At 45.7% G+C, this 23,002-nt stretch overlaps 1 protein-coding gene across 2 annotated transcripts in view; it reads left to right on the forward strand.

Annotated features, from left to right (window-relative positions):
- The first annotated feature begins 1,522 nt into the window (after positions 1-1,522).
- Positions 1,523-23,002, forward strand: part of cwf19l2 (CWF19 like cell cycle control factor 2) — a 42,977-nt gene continuing 21,497 nt past the window's right edge. Inside the window, exons 1-11 of one of the 2 annotated variants that reach the window (XM_045703991.2) lie at positions 1,523-1,657; positions 3,787-3,897; positions 4,186-4,293; positions 8,362-8,487; positions 9,899-10,018; positions 10,161-10,254; positions 11,453-11,568; positions 12,368-12,905; positions 12,982-13,207; positions 14,664-14,772; positions 16,839-16,928. In XM_045703991.2, the coding sequence (XP_045559947.1) occupies positions 1,565-1,657; positions 3,787-3,897; positions 4,186-4,293; positions 8,362-8,487; positions 9,899-10,018; positions 10,161-10,254; positions 11,453-11,568; positions 12,368-12,905; positions 12,982-13,207; positions 14,664-14,772; positions 16,839-16,928 (1,731 nt within the window). In that variant the 5' untranslated portion in view covers positions 1,523-1,564. The remainder of the gene's footprint in view (positions 1,658-3,786; positions 3,898-4,185; positions 4,294-8,361; positions 8,488-9,898; positions 10,019-10,160; positions 10,255-11,452; positions 11,569-12,367; positions 12,906-12,981; positions 13,208-14,663; positions 14,773-16,838; positions 16,929-23,002) is intronic. The other variant, XM_045703992.2, reaches the window with a different exon arrangement.

The following is a 23,002-nucleotide window of genomic DNA, read 5'->3' on the forward strand; positions in this document are numbered from 1 at the left end:
GATTTTACACACCTGACAGCAACGGTTGTTGCTGAAATAGCCGAATCCAATCATTTGAAGGGGTATAGTGTATTTGTGTCTTTGTAACATCTGAATAGTTCACTTTACAAAGTTTTCATACCTCCGTTAGACTGAAGACTTTGGTGTTATGGAAATGTTCGTTTTGGGGTAAACTATTCCTTAAGTACCCTTCATTGCCAAGCTGAGTCACTGTAAGGTCTGGTATTTTTAGTGCAGTGTGTTGGTCTGCTGCTGCCGCCATTGCTTCCCATGCCAGACTAATTCATCTCAATGAGGGCGGTACCAGACAATCACAGAGAGAGGGGCCCCAAATGTCCAGATCATCGAAAACTGTATGCTCCTCTCTCTCCTCTCTGTCTCCGTCTCTCTCTTGCTCGCTGTCTCCATCTCTCCTCTCCGTCCCTCCCCTTTCTGCTGTAAACTGGGATTGTCGTGGTCACTACACTGCCTCTCTATCAGTTTTCTTCCCTCTCCCATCCTCCTCTATCTTGCTCCTTACTTCCCTCTCCCTCTCATTCCCCTATCACTCCCCTCCATATCTGCTACTGCATGGTCCCTGAGCAGCCTGAGTATCAGTATTCAGGACCACATTTGTGCTGTCAGGGAGTCTGGCTCTCTGTAGACCGCACCTGAAATGGACACACGCACCGAACACACTCACACACACCAATCATAATGAGATAAGGTCCAACAGACGGGTTAAATAGCTGAATGGATGTCGGGGTAATGGGCTCTTGTTTGTGGCAGTGACAGTATCTCAAAGCAGCCCCGTGATAATTGAGAAATGGCTCCCGGTAAATTACCTCTGCGACTGTCTGAGTCCACTGGGACTGAAAAAACAGTTATGTAGTTAAAAGGAGGAGGGGGCTGGAGTCTACCGTACCTGGTGTTTTATCTGGCTATGGATTGTTGTGCTGCTGCTGTTGTCTGGCTGCAGATAGGCACTTGACATTTTCAGAAAATTAAAGGGGGTTAGATGTCTGCCTGCCCACAGTGTATTGATCAAATGGATAGTAACATCAAGGCAACATCATTGCAATACATCCCTATTCATTATAGGCCATTTTGCATTCCTTATTATGGTAAACATCTTGGCCTTGTCATAGGCTGGCCTATACTGTACAATCCCTTTTCCTTTAGCCTACCCAGCATAACACACTGGAGCTACCCCAGAACGAGAATTTGATTTTAATTATATGAGAGCTACACTATATCCCTTCTCTCAAGTAGTGTTCTGCAGACACAGTGAGATTGAGAACAGAGAAAACATTAAATGAAGGCCTAAAAGAGTGGGGATTGAACCTTGCGGTTATGGGATGAGTGCACTGCCCTACTACCTGTACAATAATGTTCCACGTAATCCAGGTGGGTTTTTATATCTGTTTGTTCACACATTCACAAAATACAACTGTATTAAAAAAAAATGTTTTATTTGTATGTACGATCCACTCCAGTGGACTACATTAACCAGAAACAATGTATTTTCAGGGGTCGTAAATATTTTTGCGACAGTTGATGTGGAAGCACATTCAACGGCAGTGTCATGGCGACGTACGGAGGCAGTTTTGAAAGTGTTAACAGCATCGAAGACCGAAAAGAATACAAACGTAAAGCCAGGGAGGAGGTTATTCAGAAGGTAAATATGTGTGCTTTATAAGTAGATACTAGTCTACATGCGCAATGTAAGATACGTTGATATAACGTCAGTACAAAAGCCAAGTGTATGGCTGCAACAACTAGCTGAATGCTAACAAATAGCTAGCCTGAACGTCTGCCATACGAATTAGCTAGCTAGTTTTATGATGCATTTTCTACAAGATTTGCAATTGGTACATATACGTATGTTTAATATCATACAGTGATAATAAGTCGTTTGAATACTGCTATTACATACTAGCTAGTACAGCATATATGTGTAGCTAGCCAGTTCGCTAGCAAACATCAAAACAGTGAGAGGAAGTCACATGGTCCTTGCTAGTATTTGTAGAAACTAGCTAACATTACTTGCATTACTTGTCAATTCCTTCCCAAGTACATGAACTTGTTTACATGTCCCTTTATCCACCCATGGTGGCTTTGCTACAGTACTATGCTGTTATTCTCTCTCTGGTAGTCAGTCAGGTGTTATGTGAATATGGCAAACACTAGGTGGCGAGGTTGTACATAACAAAGCTGGTGCCTGCCTCTTTCTGCCTCTGTCTACCCACCTTGCCTCAGATGATCAAATCAAATGTTATTGGTCACACATACACATTTTTAGCCAATGTTATTGCTGGTGTAGTGAAATGCTTGTTCTTAGCTCCAACAGTGCAGTAATCTAACAATTCACAACACTACAGACATCTAAAAGTAAAATAATGGAATTAAGAAATATATAAATATTAGGACGAGCAATGTCGGAGTGACATTGACTAAAATATAGTAGAATAGAATACAGTATATACATATGAGATGAGTAAAGCAGTATGTAAACTTTATTAAAGTGTCTAGTGTTACATTATTAAAGTGGCCAGTGATTCCAAGTCTATGTATATAAGGCAGCAGGGTTGGGTAACTGGGTGGTAGTCGGCTAGGGATGGCTATTTAACAGTCTGATGGCCTTGAGATAGAAGCTGTTTTTCGGTCTCTCGGTCCCTGCTTTGATGCACCTGTACTGACCTCATCTTCTGCATGGTAGCTCGGGTGGTTGATGTCCTTGATGAGCTTTTTGGCCTTCCTGTGACATCGGGTGCTATAGGTGTCCTGGAGGGCAGGCAGTGTGCCCCCGGTGATGCGTTGGGCAGACCGCACCAGCCACTGGAGAGCCCTGTGGTTGCGGGCGGTGCAGTTGCCGTACCAGGCTGTGATACAGCCCGACAGGATGCTCTCAATTGTGCGTGAAGGTTTGTGAGGGTCTTAGAGCCAAGCCAAATTTCTTCAGCCTCCTGAGGTTGAAGAGGTGCTGTTGCACCTTCTTCACCACACTGTCTTTGTTACTTTTATTTCTTATTTTTCTAAAAACTGCATTGTTGGATAAGGGCTTGAAAGCAAGCATTTCACTGTTCAGCGCATGTGACAAGTACAATTTGGTTTGTCTGTGTGGGTGGACCATTTCAGATCGTCAGTGATGTGTACGCCGAGGAACATCAAGCTTTCCACCTTCTCTGCTGCGGTCCCAGCAATGTGGATAGGGGCGTGCTCCCTCTGCTTTTTCCTGAAGTCCACGATCAGCTCCTTCGTTTTTTTTATGGTGTAAGGTGTTAAGATTATTAGGGAGAAATACAGAGCAAATGACGCTGTGCTCTCTGAGGACAGGAAGGAAATGACAAGGCGGATGGACGCTTGCATCAATGGAAGCAGATTGTTAGTGTTTACAGTGGTGTGATTGATCGAGGCGCACTATATTGTGTGTGTGTGTAAATATGAGGTGTCATCAGTCAGGTAATGGCGTCTGCAGGGAATGGCAGGGCAAACACTGCTGCTGGGAGATAAGGGCTGTGACGCAACCACTCCGGATTCAGTTTAACATGGTTAAATTCCTCCTCCAGAACACACATACAATCACTTAACACCATACATATGCATGTCATGCACACAAAAACGTCAACACAGAGTAGTGGGGTCCATGTTATCTCCTGAGCAGCTGTGTTGACTATATAAACACAGTGTGAGGTGTTTGAAATGGTGACACACCTGAACTCACTCCATTTATTTCTCTCTTTCTCACTTCCTCTCCCTTCTTCCTCCCTCTCTCTCACTTAATCTCCCCCTCCCTCCCTCCCCCAGGCGAAGCAGCAGTATGAGAAGGAGGAGAAGAGGAAGGAGCTGAAGAGACAGAGAGGAGAGGACACCTGGATGCTCCCTGAAGTTGACCTCCGACTGCAGCAGCTAGAACAGGTCAGCAGGTCGTTGCGTTGGTAACCCCATGACCGTTTAAGGAGGTAGCTTGTGTGACCTTCCTATCCTCTGCATGGCCTAGTAGTATGGTTGTCCCCAAAGTCAATATTTGGTTGTCATCCAGTAACAGTAGACCCAGAGCTGAGCTGTTTTTTATACCATCTTTTTTGTAGCTCTAGCTTCAGCATATTGATGTTTCCAAACCCTTTATCCTATCTATCACGTCTTCATAATGATCACTTCGTTTTGCATATTTTAATCAGGCCCACTCATTTCTGTCACCTTAAGGAGGTTTCAGGCAAGAAGAAGAAAGAGAAAAAGGCCAAGAAGAGTAAGAAGAGTAAGAAGGGGAAGAAGAAGAAGAGAGCTGAAGGAGGAGATGGGTCCAGCTCGGAGGTAAGCATCATTGGACTGGTATAGCTTTGTATTGCTTTCCCTCCTTTCCTTTCACCTCTCTTTTCCTCTCACATCTCACATTCCCTTACATTCTGATTCCCTCTCTTGGGCTTCCTGTCCTCTGTCCTGAACATACACAGTGCCTTTAGCAAGTATTCACACCCTTTGACTTTCCACATTTTGTTACAGCCTGAATTTAAAATTCATTGAATAGCGATTAAAAAAATAATACTTTGTATCACTGGCCTGTACACAATACCCCGTAATGTCAAAGTGGAATAATGTTTTAGAAATGTTTACAAATTAATACAAAATTTGAAAGCTGGAATGTCTCAAGTCAATAAATATTCAGCCCTTTTCATATGGCAAGTCGAAATAAGTTCAGGAGTAAACATTTGCTTAATAATTTGCATGGATTCACTTTGTGTGCAATAATAGTGTTTAATGTGATTTTTGTTTAATGACTACCTCGTTTCTATACCTCACATATAAAATGATCTATAAGGTCCCTCATTCAAGCAGTGAATTTCAAACACAAAGACCAGGGAGGTTTCCAATGCCTTGCAAAGAAGGGCACCTATTGGTGGTAAATGGGTAAAACAAAACAAAAGCAGACATTGAAAATCCCTTTGAACATGGTGAAGTTATTAATTATACTTTGGATGGTGTATCGATACACTCAGTCACTACAAAGATACAGGCGTCTTTCCTAACTCAGTTGCCGTAGAGGAAGGAAACTTTAAAATAGTTAGAGTTTAATGGCTGTAATAAGATAAAACTGAGGATGGATCAACAATATTGTAGTTACTCCTCAATACTAACCTAATTGACAGAGTGCAAAGGAAGCCTGTGCAGAATACAACTATTCCAAAACAATTCACTTTTTGTCCTGAATGCAAAGTTATATTTGAAGCAAATCCAATACCGCACTTTACTGAGTACCACTCTCCATAATTTAAAGCGTAGTGGTGGCTGCATCATGTTATGGGTATGCTTGTACTTGTTAAGGACTGGAAGTTTTCAGGATAAATTTAAACTGAATGGCACTAAGCACAGGCAAAATTATAGAGGAAAACCTGGTTGTCTGCTTACCACCACATACTGGGAGATGAATTCCCTTTTCAGCAGGACAATAACCTAAAACACAATGCCAAACCTATACTGGATGGCTTACCAAGAAGACAGTTAATGTTCCTGATTGGCCAAGTTGGTTTTGACTCAAATCTACTTGAAATTCAATGACAAGATCTGAAAATGATTAACAAACAATTTGACAGAGCTTGAAGAATTTTGAGAAGAATAATGGGCAAATATTGTACAATCCTGGTGTGTTAAACTCTTACACTTACCCAGAAAGACTCACAGCTGTAATCACTGCCAAAGGTGCTTCTTTTTATTATTATTATTATTATTATTATTTAATTTCGTGGTATCCAATTGTCCCATCACTGCAACTCCCTTACGGACTCGGGAGAGGCGAAGGTCTAGAGTCGTGCCTCCTCTGAAACACAACCCAACCAAGCCGCACTGCTTCTTGACACAATGCCCACTTAACCCGGAAGCCAGCCGCACCAATGTATCGGAGGAAACACTGTACACCTGGCGATTATGTCAGCGTGCTTTGCGCCCGGCCTCCACAGGAGTTGCTAGAGTGTGACAGGACAAGAACATCCCTGCCGCCCAAACCCTCTCCTAACCCGGACAATTGTGCGCCACCCCATGCGTCTCCTAGTTTGCAGCCCGGCTGAGACGGAGCCTGGACTCAAATCACTCGGGAGGCTGCCTAAGGTGCTTCTACAAAGTATTGATTCTAGGGTGTGAATACTTATGTAAATTATATTTTTTCTTTATTTAATTTTCAATACATTGGTAAACATGTTTTTGTAAGGCTTGAATCTAGGCCCCACGCTCTTCTCAATTTACATCAACAACATAGCTCAGACAGTAGGAAGCTCTCTCATCCATTTATATACAGATGATACAGTCTTATACTCAGCTGGCCCCTCCCCAGATTTTGTGTTAAATGCTCTACAAGAAAGCTTTCTTAGTGTCCAACAAGCTTTCTCTAACCTTGTTCTGAACACCTCCAAAACAAAGGTCATGTGGTTTGGTAAGAAGAATGCCCTTCTCCCCAGAGGTGTGATTACTACCTCTGAGGGTTTAGAGCTTGAGGTAGTCACCTCATACAAGTACTTGGGAGTATGGCTAGACGGTACACTGTCTTTCTCTCAGCACATATCAAAGCTGCAGGCTAAAGTTAAATATAGACTTGGTTTCCTCTATCGTAATCGCTCCTCTTTCACCCCAGCTGCCAAACCTACCCTGATTCAGATGACCATCCTACCCATGCTAAATTACAGAGACATCATTTATAGATCGGCAGGTAATGGTGCTCTAGAGCGGCTAGATGTTTTTTACCATTCGGCCATCAGCTTTGCCACAATTGCTCCTTAAAAGGACACCTCACTGCACTCCTCTGTAAACTGGTCATCTCTGTATACCCGTTGCAAGACCCACTGTTGATGCTTGTTTATAAAACCCTCTTAGGCCTCAGGCCTCACTCCAACCCTATCTGAGATATCTACTGCAGCCCACATTCTCCACATATACAACACCTGTTCTGCCAGTCACATTCTGTTAAAGGTCCCCAAAGCGCACACATCTCTGGGTCGCTCCCCTTTTCATTTCACTGCAGCTAGCGACTGGAACGAGCTGCAACAAACACTCAAACTGGACAGTTTTATCTCCATCTTTTCATTCAAAGACTCAATCATGGACACTCATTGACAGTTGTGGCTGCTTTGTGTGATGTATTGTTGTCTCTACCTTCAAAAAATCGAATCCAAGTTTATTTGTCACGTGTGCTGAGTACAACCTATCAGTGAAATGCTTACTTACAGGCTCTAACCAATAGTGCAAAAAAGGTATTAGGTGAAATGGATAGACGGGTTATATACAGTATCGAGGCTATAAAAGTAGCGAGGCTACATACAGACACCGGTTAGTCAGGCTGATTGAGGTAGTATGTACATGTAGATAAGGTTAAAGTGACTATGCATATATGGTGAACAGAGAGTAGCAGTAGCGTAAAAGAGGGGTTGGCGGGTGGCGGGACACAATGCAGATAGCCCGGTTAGCCAATGTGCGGGGGCACTGGTTGGTCAGCCCAATTTGAGGGAGTATGTACATGAATGTATAGTTAAAGTGACTATGCATATATGATCAACAGAGTAGCAGCAGCGTAAAAGAGGGGTTGGGGGGGGCACACAATGCAAATACTCCGGGTAGCCATTTGATTACCTGTTCAGGAGTCGTATGGCTTGGGGATAAAAACTGTTGAGAAGCCGTTTTGTCCTAGACTTGGTACCGCTTGCTGTGCGGTAGCAGAGAGAACAGTCTATGACTAGGGTGGCTGGGGTCTTTGACAATTTTTATGGCCTTCTGACACCGCCTGGTGTAGAGGTCCTGGATGGCAGGCAGCTTTTCACCAGTGATGTACTGGGCCGTACGCACTACCCTCTGTAGTGCCTTGGGGTTAGAGGCCGAGCAATTGTCGTACCAGGCAGTGATACAACCAATCAGGATGCTCTCGATGTCGATTCTTGCCCCTTGTGCTGTTATCTGTGCCCAATAATGTTTGTACCATGTTTTGTGCTGCTACCATGTTGTTGCTACCATGTTGTGTTGTCACCATGCTGTGTTGTCATGTTGCTGCCTTGCTATGTTGTCTTAGGTCTCGCTTTATGTAGTGTTGTCTCGTTGTGATGAGTGTTTTTGTCCTATATTCATATTGCATTTATTTTTAATCCCCGTCCCCGCAGGAGGCCTTATGCCTTTTGGTAGGCCGTCATTGTAATTAAGAACAAATTCTTAACTGACTTTCCCAGTTAAATAAAGGTTCAATAAAAAAAATACATTATATTGTGTGTAGATGGGTGGGGGAAGAGAGAGAGAACGATTTAATCCATTTTGAATTCGTGCTCTAACAGTGAAATGTGGAATAAGTCGGTGTATGAATACTTGCTGTAAGCACTGTATTTATTTTTGCCCTCTTTTCTGGCTCTCCAGGGGACAGGAGATGAGTGGGTTGAGGCCCAGCCCCAGACAGAGGCCTCGGGTAAAGCCTGGAAGATTCCTGCCAAGTCTGAGGCCAAGCCCACAGACAACAGCCCTACCCCACCCGAGAACAACCAGGTAACACCCCCGTCCATCCCCCTCCACAGCACCGGTAAACCCTAAGACAGAGATCATCAACTGAATAGATTCAGCCGTGGGTAAAAAAAAATGATTGAGCAGATGATCAATGGGTCAGAACATAAATAAAAAATAATTAGTGGACTGCTAATTGACTGATATAATATTTAATTAAAACATAATAATTTCAAGCCTTGCTTACATTTGTAAACAGTTACTCATAGACTTGTCATTGTGCTAACACTAGCATTTGCTCGCAAAACTACCTCCTAACTTCCTTCATAGTGGACACAGAGACATATAAATGGTATCCAGGAGTTCATCTGACTGGGGAACTAAATAAAGGGCATCATTGTCAGAATCCCGCATTATCCCTTTAACCATTCCTGGGTGCTTTTTGATGTGTGTTTTGGGGTTGTTGTCCTGCTGGAAGACCCATGAACTTCAACAGAGACACAGTTTTTGGACACTGGGTTGAATATTGGACTACAAAACACCTGATAATCTTCTGATTTCATGATGCCTCCCCCACGGCACGATCAAACCTCCCCCACGGCACGATCAAACCTCCCCCACGGCACGATCACGCCTCCCCCACGGCACGATCACGCCTCCCCCACGGCACGATCACGCCTCCCCCACGGCACGATCACGCCTCCCCCACGGCACGATCACGCCTCCCCCACGGCACGATCAAGCCTCCTAATCTTTCATTGATGCCCGAAGAGAACAAGTAGCTTGGCAAGTAGTCAAGAGGGGGTTTGAGCTGGAGGCTGCTCTTGGTTTTTATAGTGGTGTGGCTTTATTGAGCTCTATGGTCTAGAAAGTTTGTGTGTATATATCTGTGTATTTGTATAAAAGGTGCAGTGAAATGCTTATTGTGTGTGTTTCTTGGAGAAGGGATCAATAGAGCCCCACTCTGAATGAGGTCTGATCGATGCACAGTCTGTGTCAGCAACAATTAATAACCAGGCTTTTCTAACAAGGTGGTGTTGATGAGTAAGGCGGGGTGGTCCGGAGCGTTTTACTAATGCTGTCACACACAGTCGCACACCTAACCTCATTAGATTTACCCCCACTGTGTGTGTTTTTGTCTGCCTGTGTGTGTGTGTGTATAACGGCCTGCTCAGTGAGAGATTTCCCAGGTTGCTTTTTTGGGGGAGATACTTTTAGGATCCTATAATATGGCTTGACCGTTGTTTTAGCGTTGATGGTTGTTTTTGTGTTGAGGGTTATGAACCCATGTACCGTTTACATTAACCTACATGTACATAATGATTTGATGTTCTATATTGATTTCTTTATTGATTGGTTTGCTGTTATTGTCAGGCAATTATTGTCCGGTTTCATAACATGATTCATGTGTGTTGTCCGTTCCTCTCTCTCTATCCCTGTCGCCATCATCTGCTAGAGAGATGAGTGGATGACCTTCGACTTCTTGACAATGAGAACAACGTCAACAGCAGAGAAGAGGGCTGAGAAAGAAAGGCTGAAAGAGGAAGAGAAACAAAAGGCTCGGGTCATCGAGCAGGTGTGTACTCACTATATTTAAATGAAGGTTGATTGAAGTCCATTGCCTCACCTCATCTGTTGGTTACCTGGGCAACCAAAAGTGCCAAACTGAGCAGGAACAAGGGGCTTGACAATTACTGTGTGTGTGTGGGGTGCCATAGGCTGGTCTGCACAAGCTGGAGTTGAACCCGTTCTGGAAGGATGGGGGGAGTGGCCTGCCCCCAGAAGAGAAGGCCAGTAATGTGCTTATAAAAGGTAAATGAAACCCCTTATACAACTTCATACTCTTATCAACCTTTTCTACTCTCATACTTGTACCTGAAGTATAATCATCAAACCCATGTACACAACTCTCTATATCAGCCCAGTCTTTGGTCAACCCCCCCCCCCCCCGCGGGGGGTCCCCCTCCCCCCCCCTGTCTGGGGTAGGAATCCCCCTCCCCTCCCCCTGTCTGGGGTAGGAATCCCCCTCCCCTTCCCCTGTCTGGGGTAGGAATCCCCCTCCCCCTGTCTGGGGTAGGAATCCCCCTCCCCTCCCCCTGTCTGGGGTAGGAATCCCCCCCCCCCCCCCTGTCTGGGCTAGGAATCCCCCCCCCCCCCCCCCCCCTGTCTGGGCGGAGTGGAGGCAGACTGAGGGTGGAGGCAGGCTGAGGGTGGAGGCAAGCAGAAAGGGTTTGCTGGAGGCAGGGAGTATTGAGAGACATGAGAGAAGAACATTTTAAAAACGAAGAGGTACAGAGAGAGGTGCTTGGTTCTGTTAAGCTGACTGTGTCATCTCCACTCAGGAGGGTGCACTCTGTCATCTCCACTCAGGAGGGTGCACTCTGCCATCTCCTGAGTAAGCTACACTTTAACAGAGTGGCAGAATAAGCAGATTTAAAACACTCATACAGTGATGCACACTGTTACTTATGTATGCAAACCAAACTCCTAAATACAGACATTGACAGTACACACACTCTTTTCTCTCTCTAAGCTGTGTGTCAGAAAGGAATGTTGTTTTCCTCATCCCTGGTTTGACTAAGAGGGTAATGAAGAGGTGTGTGTGTGTGTGTGTGTGTGGGGGGGTTAAACCTCACTTTTAACTTGGGCTTTTGACACACGTGCACACACACGGTGTGAGAGAAAAGAGATTGAGAAATATTGAGGGAGAGAAGGGGATGACTTCTCTGGGGAAGGCAGATGTGAAATGTTCCCATTCTCTGTGCTGTGTTCTGGAGAAGAGGGTGAAGCCTAGCTGTTCTCTTGGGAAGTTGAATATAATGTTCTGTTCTCACTGAAAAAACACTGATTTCCCACAGGTAAAATGTTAACTCTAGTTATTCCCCTCCTATCTCTGGTCTTTGTCCACCTCTCGCTCACTCTCTCCTTTGCCATCTCCTCCTTCCCTCCCTTCTTACTGCCTTACCCTGTCTCTCCTCACCATCTCTCCCTCGTCCCCCTCTGTCTGTAGCTGCAACTGTAGATGATGGAGGACTAGGTTGGCTCAGGAAGTCTTACCAGAGGATGAGAGAGCAGGCGGAGCGAGAGCAACGCAGTCTGGAGGTCATAGTGGCAGAGCGATATGGGGTGAGAGTGCACATGCAGGCAGGCAGACGTAATCCATACAAAAACACCCGTATAAACAGATCACTATGTAAACATTCTTACATGTACACCAATTCTACAACGTGCATCCTTCCATACCCTACTACCGACGCCCTTCCTACTACCGACGCCCTTCCTACTACCGACGCCCTTCCTACTACCGACGCCCTTCCTACTACCGACGCCCTTCCTACTACCGACGCCCTTCCTACTACCGACGCCCTTCCTACTACCGACGCCCTTCCTACTACCGACGCCCTTCCTACTACCGACGCCCTTCCTACTACCGACGCCCTTCCTACTACCGACGCCCTTCCTACTACCGACGGCCTTCCTACTACCGACGCCCTTCCTACTACCGACGCCCTTCCTACTACCGACGCCCTTCCTACTACCGACGGCCTTCCTACTACCGACGCCCTTCCTACTACCGACGCCCTTCCTACTACCGACGCCCTTCCTACTCCCGACGCCCTTCCTACTACCGACGCCCTTCCTACTACCGACGCCCTTCCTACTACCGACGCCCTTCCTACTACCGACGCCCTTCCTACTACCGACGCCCTTCCTACTACCGACGCCCTTCCTACTACCGACGCCCTTCCTACTGTCAGACTCGCTCCCTGATTAATTCCTTCTATTCAGTGTCGGCACTCCGTCTGTCAAAAGTTAGAAAACTCATAATAAACTGCAACTTAGGTACATTGAAATGCACCATGGGAACATCATATCACACCGCTCACCTGTGTGTATGTTTTATGTTTGTGTTTCTCACATGCAGTCCATGGAGAAGTTTCAGAAGAGGATGGATGAGGCTGAGATTGCTGTGTATGGCTACAAGAGAGGAGAGGGGGAAGGAAGAGGGAGAGGAGAGGAAGAGGGGAGAGACCGAGAAAGATGGAGGAGAGGACAGGAAGATAATATGTGGAGGAAAGGAGAAGTGGGGATGGATAGAGAGAAGTGGAGGAGACCAGAGAAGGGTAGGGACTTACCTGGAGAGAAAGAGAGGGGTGGAGAAAGAGAGAGGGAAAGAGATCGTCACCGAGACAGAGATCGGGATAGGAACAGAGATGGAGACGCAAACAGAGAGAGGGATGGCGGTAGACCTAGTGACCGGGATAGAGAGAGGGCTGGAGGCAGAGAGAGGGATGGAGGTAGACCTAGTGACAGGGATAGAGAGAGGGCTGGAGGCAGAGAGCGGGACAGACCCAGAGAGAGGGGTGGGGATGAGAGCCTTGGCTCTGGGCTTGGCCAGATTCGGCCTCCCCTCTCCCTCTTAGCTCTGAAAAGTCGCTTCCTCAAGCCTGCTGATGATGATGGTGAGTTGAGTGTAGTACCTCGTTCCACACTCATATATATATACACACACACTCTACTGATACGTTTCTTTTCTAGGAGTGTCATCCTCTGCTCCGGCCCGAGCTTCCATGGGTTTCCTGAAACCTAGGTCTGATGAGGAGTCAGATCGGAAGAGCAGCGGTCCGGCCTGGAGCAACAGCAGCTCCAGACAGAGATCTGCTTCAGGAAAATCAGAGCAGGATAAAGAGAGGGAGTCTGGGAAAACCATGTCCACTCCTGACCAGGGTCATAGCAGCAACAGGCCTGCAGTGACATCATCCAGGTCAGAGGTCAAATACACAGTCGCCATAGCACTGTTCAGCAATTAATGTTGTCTTCCTCTCTCCCCTATACTAATCACTCATCTAACATGCTTGGATATGTAAGCAAGAGTTCCAACAGGATTCACAGACATGCATGTTGGTGACAAGGGCAGGTTAATATGCATGTTGGGTGACAAGGGCAGGTTAATATGCATGCTGGGTGACAAGGGCAGGTTAATATGCATGTTGGGTGACAAGGGCAGGTTAATATGCATGTTGGGTGACAAGGGCAGGTTAATATGCATGCTGGGTGACAAGGGCAGGTTAATATGCATGCTGGGTGACAAGGGCAGGTTAATATGCATGTTGGGTGACAAGGGCAGGTTAATATGCATGTTGGGTGACAAGGGCAGGTTAATATGCATGCTGGGTGACAAGGGCAGGTTAATATGTTGGAGCAGTACTAGAGATCTTTAGTTATCGGCTAGACTGAACATGTAGAAGCATTCTTTCAATCCCCAAAAGATTGTCTGAACCTGAAGTCATTTATTCTCTGTAAGACTAAGATAGTATGTTTCTACACACACACTGTCCTTGACCGTGTTCCTGTCTACTGATGGAGAAAACCTTCCCATCGCTTCATCCTAACTTTAAAATGACCTCGCACGATTCTCTCCTCCACTTGACCTTCTTTTTTTTTGTTTTGTTTACACGCAATCATTCCCTCCATTCATCAGACAGTCTGCACAGTGACTGTTTACCCATTCAGCAGTTATCACTTCACTCACCATAGAATTCACTGAATTAACCAATGTTCTCTCCTTCATATTTACTCTCTTGTTCTTTTTCTCGCCCTCACCCCCTCTCTCCCCATTCCTCTTACTCTTTCTTTCCATCACCTTACTCTTTCTCTCCGTGCTTTTTGCTCTAATGCTCCCCCTTCTCTCTCTATCATTAGCTAAGTCATTAAGTTAAACCAGCACCCAGAAGCCCTTTAAACCTTTGCAGCGTGACATTAAGGTGCCATTTTAGAAGGGAAGGTAATCTGTGAGAGAGAAACAGTCTGGAGGAAACGAGACAGAAGAAGACTGTTTCTGAGACAAGATGGCCATCAGAAAGAACATGGCAGAAAGAGAGCGAGGGGGGGAGGGAGAGGTGGTTAGAAAGGGATGGATGGAGGGTGAAAGAGAGCAGGGAAATAGACTGGAAAGAGAGCAACGGGTGGAGAGGGAGAGAGTGAGCGAGCCATCAGGGGAGAAGAGAGCAGAACAAGCTGTTGATTTGTACGCGGTTGAGTGCTGGGACAGCTATAATGTCCTGATGGATCGGTGTGTCTTTTCCCATGCTGCCAAGACTACATTTAGTAGAACCTCTTGGACATCTCTCTAACACACACAGGTCTCTGATGTTTACTATGTGTACCCCTTGTTGTCTTTGCTTCATTTAACTTCTCCCCTGTGTCTTCACATCTGACAGCAGTAGTGACAGTTTGAGTGAAGAGGAGGAAGAGGTACCGATCCTCACAGATGAAGAGATGAACAAACTGGGGGCCAGGCTGGTGAAGGCAGAGATTATGGGTAACACGGTGAGGTCATCCACATGATCGCTGTGTTGCATCTCCTCATCCTACCTTGTCACACACAAAAAATACACAGATAATTACCCATTCTAAACGCGTTCCAGACACCCCTGCCCATAGGCCCTTCCCCTAGCATATCAGGTCCCTCGGCTCTCTCGCTCTCCTTGATCAAAGCAAACGATTAATTCTATAGCAGTCACTCTGTCCACTCAACCCCCATCCATCTCTATGTCAATCGATAAGGTTTTACTGGCCTCAGTACTATATACGACAGTTTGACTGGCCTCAGTACTATATACGACAGTTTGACTGGCCTCAGTACTATATACGACAGTTTGACTGGCCTCAGTACTATATACGACAGTTTGACTGGCCTCAGTACTATATACGACAGTTTGACTGGCATCAGTACTATATACGACAGTTTGACTGGCCTCAGTACTATATACGACAGTTTGACTGGCCTCAGTACTCTGTACGACAGTTTGACTGGCCTCAGTACTCTGTACGACAGTTTGACTGGCCTCAGTACTCTGTACGACAGTTTGGCTGGCCTCAGTACTCTGTACGACAGTTTGGCTGGCCTCAGTACTCTGTACGACAGTTTGGCTGGCCTCAGTACTCTGTGCGACAGTTTGGCTGGCCTCAGTACTCTGTGCGACAGTTTGACTGGCCTCAGTACTCTGTGCGACAGTTTGACTGGCCTCAGTACTATGTGCGACAGTTTGACTGGCCTCAGTACTATGTGCGACAGTTTGACTGGCCTCAGTACTATGTGCGACAGTTTGACTGGCCTCAGTACTATGTGCGACAGTTTGACTGGCCTCAGTACTATGTGCGACAGTTTGACTGGCCTCAGTACTCTGTGCGACAGTTTGGCTGGCCTCAGTACTCTGTGCGACAGTTTGGCTGGCCTCAGTACTCTGTGCGACAGTTTGGCTGGCCTCAGTACTCTGTGCGACAGTTTGGCTGGCCTCAGTACTCTGTGCGACAGTTTGGCTGGCCTCAGTACTCTGTGCGACAGTTTGGCTGGCCTCAGTACTCTGTGCGACAGTTTGGCTGGCCTCAGTACTCTGTGCGACCGTTTGGCTGGCCTCAGTACTCTGTGCGACCGTTTGGCTGGCCTCAGTACTCTGTGCGACAGTTTGGCTGGCCTCAGTACTCTGTGCGACCGTTTGGCTGGCCTCAGTACTCTGTGCGACCGTTTGGCTGGCCTCAGTACTCTGTGCGACCGTTTGGCTGGCCTCAGTACTCTGTGCGACCGTTTGGCTGGCATCAGTACTCTGTACGACAGTTTGGCTGGCCTCAGTACTCTGTGCGACCGTTTGGCTGGCATCAGTACTCTGTACGACAGTTTGGCTGGCCTCAGTACTCTGTGCGACCGTTTGGCTGGCATCAGTACTCTGTGCGACCGTTTGGCTGGCATCAGTACTCTGTGCGACCGTTTGACTGGCTCTTGATTACTCTATAGCAGACCACTAGGTTCCCCTGGTTTGATAGACACTGGGATGATGTGTGTTTGTTAATTGCCTTGTGTACGCTACAGAATAACACCATGGTCATCTGTCGCTAGAGACAGGCTTCAGAGGACTGAGTGTGGATGTGGCCACTACTTATCTGTATCCCCATCACAATGTCTGCTCTGATAGTGTCCAGTCACAGCCAGCTTCTCTTAGCTGTCAAGGGCCTGGTAGAGATGGGCCAGGCACAAACTAGTACACACACACTCAGTGGCTTCCTCTGCTACTTTTCCACGTTGTCCACATCCCTGTCATGAGACAGAGGGTTAGAATGTGGTGGTGGTGAGAACATCTCTTATTCAGTAGGCTGTAATGTTTAGACTCATGGGAAGGGCAGCCGCGGTGAAGGACACCAGACTTCTATGTTGTGTTCAGCCTCTTGTAATGGTGGAATACAATCAGGAGAGGTTGTTAAATGTCATTATGTGTGTTATGGATGGAGAAACAGCACTCTGTGTACGAGAAATCCACACATGCAACATCTGACATCATTAGTGTGGGTGGGGTGCAGTCAAGAAACATGTGAAGTTTTTAAATGTGTGTCACCTTTAGGCTCTGATGGAGAAACTGAAGACCCAGCTGGAATCAGCCCGTAAAGCCAAGGAGAATCGTGCCGCACAGCAACCTGGGAAATCAGACAGGGTGAGTGGAGGTGTAAAGGGAGGGACAGGCGTTACCCCTCGGGGAGCCAAGAGGATAAGGTAGTAAGTAGCCTACTGTATATATGTGCTACTCTTGTGGAGATGACCACTAGCACATTAGAACAGACTAAATCACTGTCAGCTGACTGACTGAGTGCTCAGTAGGTACAAGCCTGCAGGCTGATTGACTGCTTTAGCCCTGTCTGCCTGCCTTCCTTTCTCTCTGAATACCTACTGTCTGAATGCCTGTATAGAAGTTTATTTTCTCTCCGGTTCGCAGTAAGTGTTGTCTTTGACAATAACCCATATTCTCACTCCTTCAGATTTATGTTCTCTAGTATTCTACAGTATCTCCACTCCCAACACATCTACCCCCATCAGATTTACAGTTGAAGTTTACATACACCTTAGCCAAATACATTTAAACTCAGTTTTTCACAATTCCTGACATTTAGTCCTAGTAAAAATTCCCTGTCTTAGGTCAGTTAGGATCACCACTTTATTTTAAGAATGTGAAATGTCAGAATAATAGTAGAGAGAGTGATTTATTTCAGCTTTTATTTATTTCATCACCTTCCCAGTGGGTCAGAAGTTTACATACACTCAATTTGTATTTGGTAGCATTGCCTTTAAATTGTTTAACTTGGGTCAAACGTTTCGGGTAGCCTTCCACATGCTTCCCACAATAAGTTTGGTGAATTTTGGCCCATTTCTCCTGACAGAGCTGGTGGAACTGAGTTAGGTTTGTAGGGCTCCTTGCTCGCACACGCATTTTCAGTCCTGCCCACACATTTTCTATAGGTTTGAGGTCAGGGCTTTGTGATGGCCACTCCAATACCTTGACTTTGTTGTCCTTAAGCCTTTTTGCTGCAACTTTGGAAGTATGCTTGGAGTCATTGTCCGTTGTGGAAGACGCATTTGCGACCAAGCTTTAACTTCCTGACTGATGTCTTGAGATGTTGCTTCAATATATCCAAATAATTGACCTTCCTCTCATGATGCCATCTATTTTGTGAAGTGCACCAGTCCCTCCTGCAGCAAAGCTTCCCCACAACATGATGCTGCCACCCCCGTGATTCACGGTTGGGATGGTGTTCTTCGACTTGCAAGCCTCCCACTTTTTCCTCCAAACATAACGATGGTCATTATGGCCAAACAGTTCTATTTTGATTCATCAGACCAGGGGACATTTCTCCGAAAAGTACGATCTTTGTCCCCATGTGCAGTTGCAATCCGTAGTCAGTTTATTTTATGGCGGTTTTGGAGCAGTGGCTTCTTCCTTGCTGAGCGGCCTTTCAGGTTATGTCGATATAGGACTCGTTTTACTGTGGATATAGATACTTTTGTACCTGTTTCCTCAAGCATCTTCACATAGTACTTTGCTGTTGTTCTGGGATTGATTTGCACTTTTCACTCCAAAGTACGTTAATCTCTAGGAGACAGAACGCGTCTCCTTCCTGAGCGGTATGACGGTTGCGCGGTCCCATGATGTTTATACTTGCGTACTATTGTTTGTACAGATGAACGTGGTACCCTCAGGCGTTTGGAAATTGCTCCCAAGGATGAACCAGACTTGTGGACATCTACAATTATTTTTCTGAGGTCTTGGCTGATTTCTTTTTGATTTTTCCCATGATGTCAAGCAAAGAGGCACTGAGTTTGAGGTAGGCCTTCAAATATATCCACAGGTACACCTCCAATTGACTCAAATGATGTCAATTAGCCTGCACATACCTATCAGAAGCTTTTAAATCCATGACATTTTCTAGATTTTTCCAAGCTGTTTAAAGGCACAGTCAACTTCTGACCCACTGGAATTGTGATACAGTGAATTATAAGTGAAATAATCTATCTGTAAACAATTGTTGGAAAAGTTACTTGTGTCATGCACAAAGTAGATGTCCTAACCAACTTGCCAAAACTATAGTTTAACAAGAAATTTGTGGAGTGGTTGAAAAATAAGTTTTAATGACTCCAACTTAAGTGTATGTGAACTTCTGACTTCAACTGTATATACTCTAGTATTCTAGAGTATCTCCACTCCCAACACATCTACCCCCATCAGATGTATATACAGTGGGGCAAAAAAGTATTTAGTCAGCCACCAATTGTGCAAGTTCTCCCACTTAAAAAGATGAGAGGCCTGTAATTTTCATCATAGGTACACGTCAACTATGACAGACAAAATGAGAAAAAAAATCCAGAAAATGACATTGTAGGATTTTTTATGAATTTATTTGCAAATTATGGTGGAAAATAAGTATTTGGTCACCTACAAACAAGCAAGATTTCTGGCTCTAACAGACCTGTAACTTCTTCTTTAAGAGGCTCCTCTGTCCTCCACTCGTTACCTGTATTAATGGCACCTGTTTGAACTTGTTATCAGTATAAAAAACACCTGTCCACAACCTCAAACAGTCACACTCCAAACTCCACTATGGCCAAGACCAAAGAGCTGTCAAAGGACACCAGAAACAAAATTGTAGACCTGCACCAGGCTGGGAAGACTGAATCTGCAATAGGTAAGCAGCTTGGTTTGAAGAAATCAACTGTGGGAGCAATTATTAGGAAATGGAAGACATACAAGACCACTGATAATCTCCCTCGATCTGGGGCTCCACGCAAGATCTCACCCCGTGGGGTCAAAATGATCACAAGAACGGTGAGCAAAAATCCCAGAAGCACACAGGGGGACCTAGTGAATGACCTGCAGAGAGCTGGGACCAAAGTAACAAAGCCTACCATCAGTAACACACTACGCCGCCAGGGACTCAAATCCTGCAGTGCCAGACGTGTCCCCCTGCTTAAGCCAGTACATGTCCAGGCCCGTCTGAAATTTGCTAGAGAGCATTTGGATGATCCAGAAGAGGATTGGGAGAATGTCATATGGTCAGATGAAACCAAAATAGAACTATTTGGTAAAAACTAAACTCGTCGTGTTTGGAGGACAAAGAATGCTGAGTTGCATCCAAAGAACACCATACCTACTGTGAAGCATGGGGGTGGAAACATCATGCTTTGGGGCTGTTTTTCTGCAAAGGGACCAGGACGACTGATCCGTGTAAAGGAAAGAATGAATGGGGCCATGTATCGTGAGATTTTGAGTGAAAACCTCCTTCCATCAGCAAGGGCATTGAAGATGAAACGTGGCTGAGTCTTTCAGCATGACAATGATCCCAAACACACCGCCCGGGCAACGAAGGAGTGGCATCGTAGGAAGCATTTCAAGGTCCTGGAGTGGCCTAGCCGGTCTCCAGATCTCAACCCCATAGAAAATCTTTGGAGGGAGTTGAAAGTCCGTGTTGCCCAGCGACAGCCCCAAAACATCACTGCTCTAGAGGAGATCTGCATGGAGGAATGGGCCAAAATACCAGCAACAGTGTGTGAAAACCTTGTGAAGACTTACAGAAAACGTTTGACCTGTGTCATTGCCAACAAAGGGTATATAACAAAGTATTGAGACCAAATACTTATTTTCCACCATAATTTGCAAATAAATTCATTAAAAATCCTACAATGTGATTTTCTGGAATTTCTTTTCTCATTTTGTCTGTCATAGTTGAAGTGTACATATGATGACAATTACAGGCCTCTCTCATCTTTTTAAGTGGGAGAACTTGCACAATTGGTGGCTGACTAAATACTTTTTTTGCCCCACTGTACTCTAGTGGTCTCTTCTGGCCTGGTATGGGTTTATCCTAACAGAGAGCTCATATCTCCACTAATAATACAGCGACAAAAATGTAATCCATCTTCCACCAGGCGTGAGGAATCTCAGACACTCAAAGCTGAGGAACCTTCAAAACAACCATCTTGGCTGCCTAACGCTGCACTGCACACGCCGTCTTGGCTGCCTAACGCTGCACTGCACACGCCGTCTTGGCTGCCTAACGCTGCACTGCACACGCCGTCTTGGCTGCCTAACGCTGCACTGCACACGCCGTCTTGGCTGCCTAACGCTGCACTGCACACGCCGTCTTGGCTGCCTAACGCTGCACTGCACACGCCGTCTTGGCTGCCTAACGCTGCACTGCACACGCCGTCTTGGCTGCCTAACGCTGCACTGCACACGCCGTCTTGGCTGCCTAACGCTGCACTGCACACGCCGTCTTGGCTGCCTAACGCTGCACTGCACACGCCGTCTTGGCTGCCTAACGCTGCACTGCACACGCCGTCTTGGCTGCCTAACGCTGCACTGCACACGCCTTCATGGCTGGCTAGTGCTCACTACATGGTCATAATGTCCCACAACCATTTATAAACACAACCACTTGTTTATTCAGCTGCTGGGTGAAGTATTCAAGTACAACACCTAATTTGTGGTTTGTTTACAACTCTGTGAATTTATTGTAGGAGCTGTTATTGGTTTGTAATGACAGAGGGGATATGGGTGGTTTTCAATGATTCGACTTTCTTCTTCATTGAAACGCTTGACTTGCCTATGTGGTTTTTTTGGAAAGGTTATGGCCCATGTCTGTTGTTAGCGGTGTCAATCAAAGCTGTCTATCTCTCTTTAGCTTTTCTCGCTCGCCTTCAATGTCCTCTCCTATTCCCCCCCTCTCTCTTTCCTCGCTCCCCTCTCTGTCATATCAGCTTTGAATGAAACCCTCTAGTGCAGGGATCACCAACTGGATTCAGCCAGGCCCACTTTTTTCCATTTGAATGTATGGTCAGAGGTCCGCCAGTTAGGGAACCCGCCAGTTAGGCAACCCTGCTCTAGTGAGCTGTCTGATTTTGAACCCTTCCCTTGACCTCTCCTCAGTTTAGGTTTTTCTGTGTTGCTTCTCTTATCGCAAGTGAGGAGAATAAGTATATGGATATGTAGGCTTATGTATTACTGTTCCTCTCTTGGTGAGATCTGCTATAATCTCTTAAGACTCCTCAGTGAGGGTGGGGCAGTTGGTGTTATTCCACGCTCTTCATTGTCCCCCACGATGAAATCAGGGAGGGGAATGTGGATCGGTCTCCGTCCGTACGTTAGTCACACGCGATGTCTCAGAGAGCACTGGCCCGATTTTGATACAACTTGGGTGAATGATGCGTCTTGCCATAGAGATCTGGCATTTACAAAATTACACTGATTGGCTAGATGGTGGCGCTATAATGACATTGAAAATGCAGACTTTGAAAGGTGTGTAACCTTTCAAAGTTTGCATTTTCAATGTCATTATAGCTTATTCCCTTGTATATTTGTACACTTCCCTTATATACTTATTCCCCTCACCCCGTTTGACCTAAAGTCATGAAATTCAGTACATAAGTCCATCTCCTCACAAGGAACAAAATATGCCTCAGGAGACCCATAGTCTGCCATAATGGATTTTCCCCCATTTTAAGAACAGTTTTTTGTAGAAAACACATCTTCTGGCACCTAATGACCTTGATATGTGGCATCGATGGACAAAGGTCTTAATGCAATATTTTCAGACTAGTACCTAAAACAACATGGCCACTATTGACCAATAAACATTCACGTGGGTGTGGTCTGGCACCAATTCATATACATTCATCAAGGATATTCATATTGGAACACAATTTGGTACAGATGTTGCAAACACTGTCAAGATGCAAAATATGAAAGAACATTCATATCAACCACGTGGTGGCCCTATAACGGGCACATGTTTATCTCTTGATCTGTTTGACTCAGTGCTGAAATTTGGCACACATGCTCAGGGATATGAGTCTAGCTAACCCATGCGAAACTTGGTGAATGATGCATCTTGCCATAGAGATCTGGCATTTACAAAATGACACTGATAGGCCCAAGGTAGTAAAAATGTATGAAATGTATGCATTCACTACTGTAAGTCGCTCTGGTTAGGAGCGTCTGCTAAATGACTAAAATGTAAATGTAATCAACTGAAATTACAAACTTTGAACAAGCATATCCCTGTCCTGTTTGAGCTCCAATTGTTGTCAATAGTTGGCCCGGGTGGGCTGCGTCATTCTTGGGGGAGAACATGTTTACTGTTTTCTTGTTTGTGTAAGTTAGGGCATTATCAGTGTGCCGTTATTCTGTGTGTAAGGTCAGTGTTCCTCTAAGCCCACCCAGCTATGAAATAACTGCCTTAT

This window comes from Salmo salar, chromosome 20 (assembly GCF_965601325.2).
Source record: "Salmo salar chromosome 20, fSalSal1, whole genome shotgun sequence".
NCBI lineage: Eukaryota > Metazoa > Chordata > Actinopteri > Salmoniformes > Salmonidae > Salmo > Salmo salar.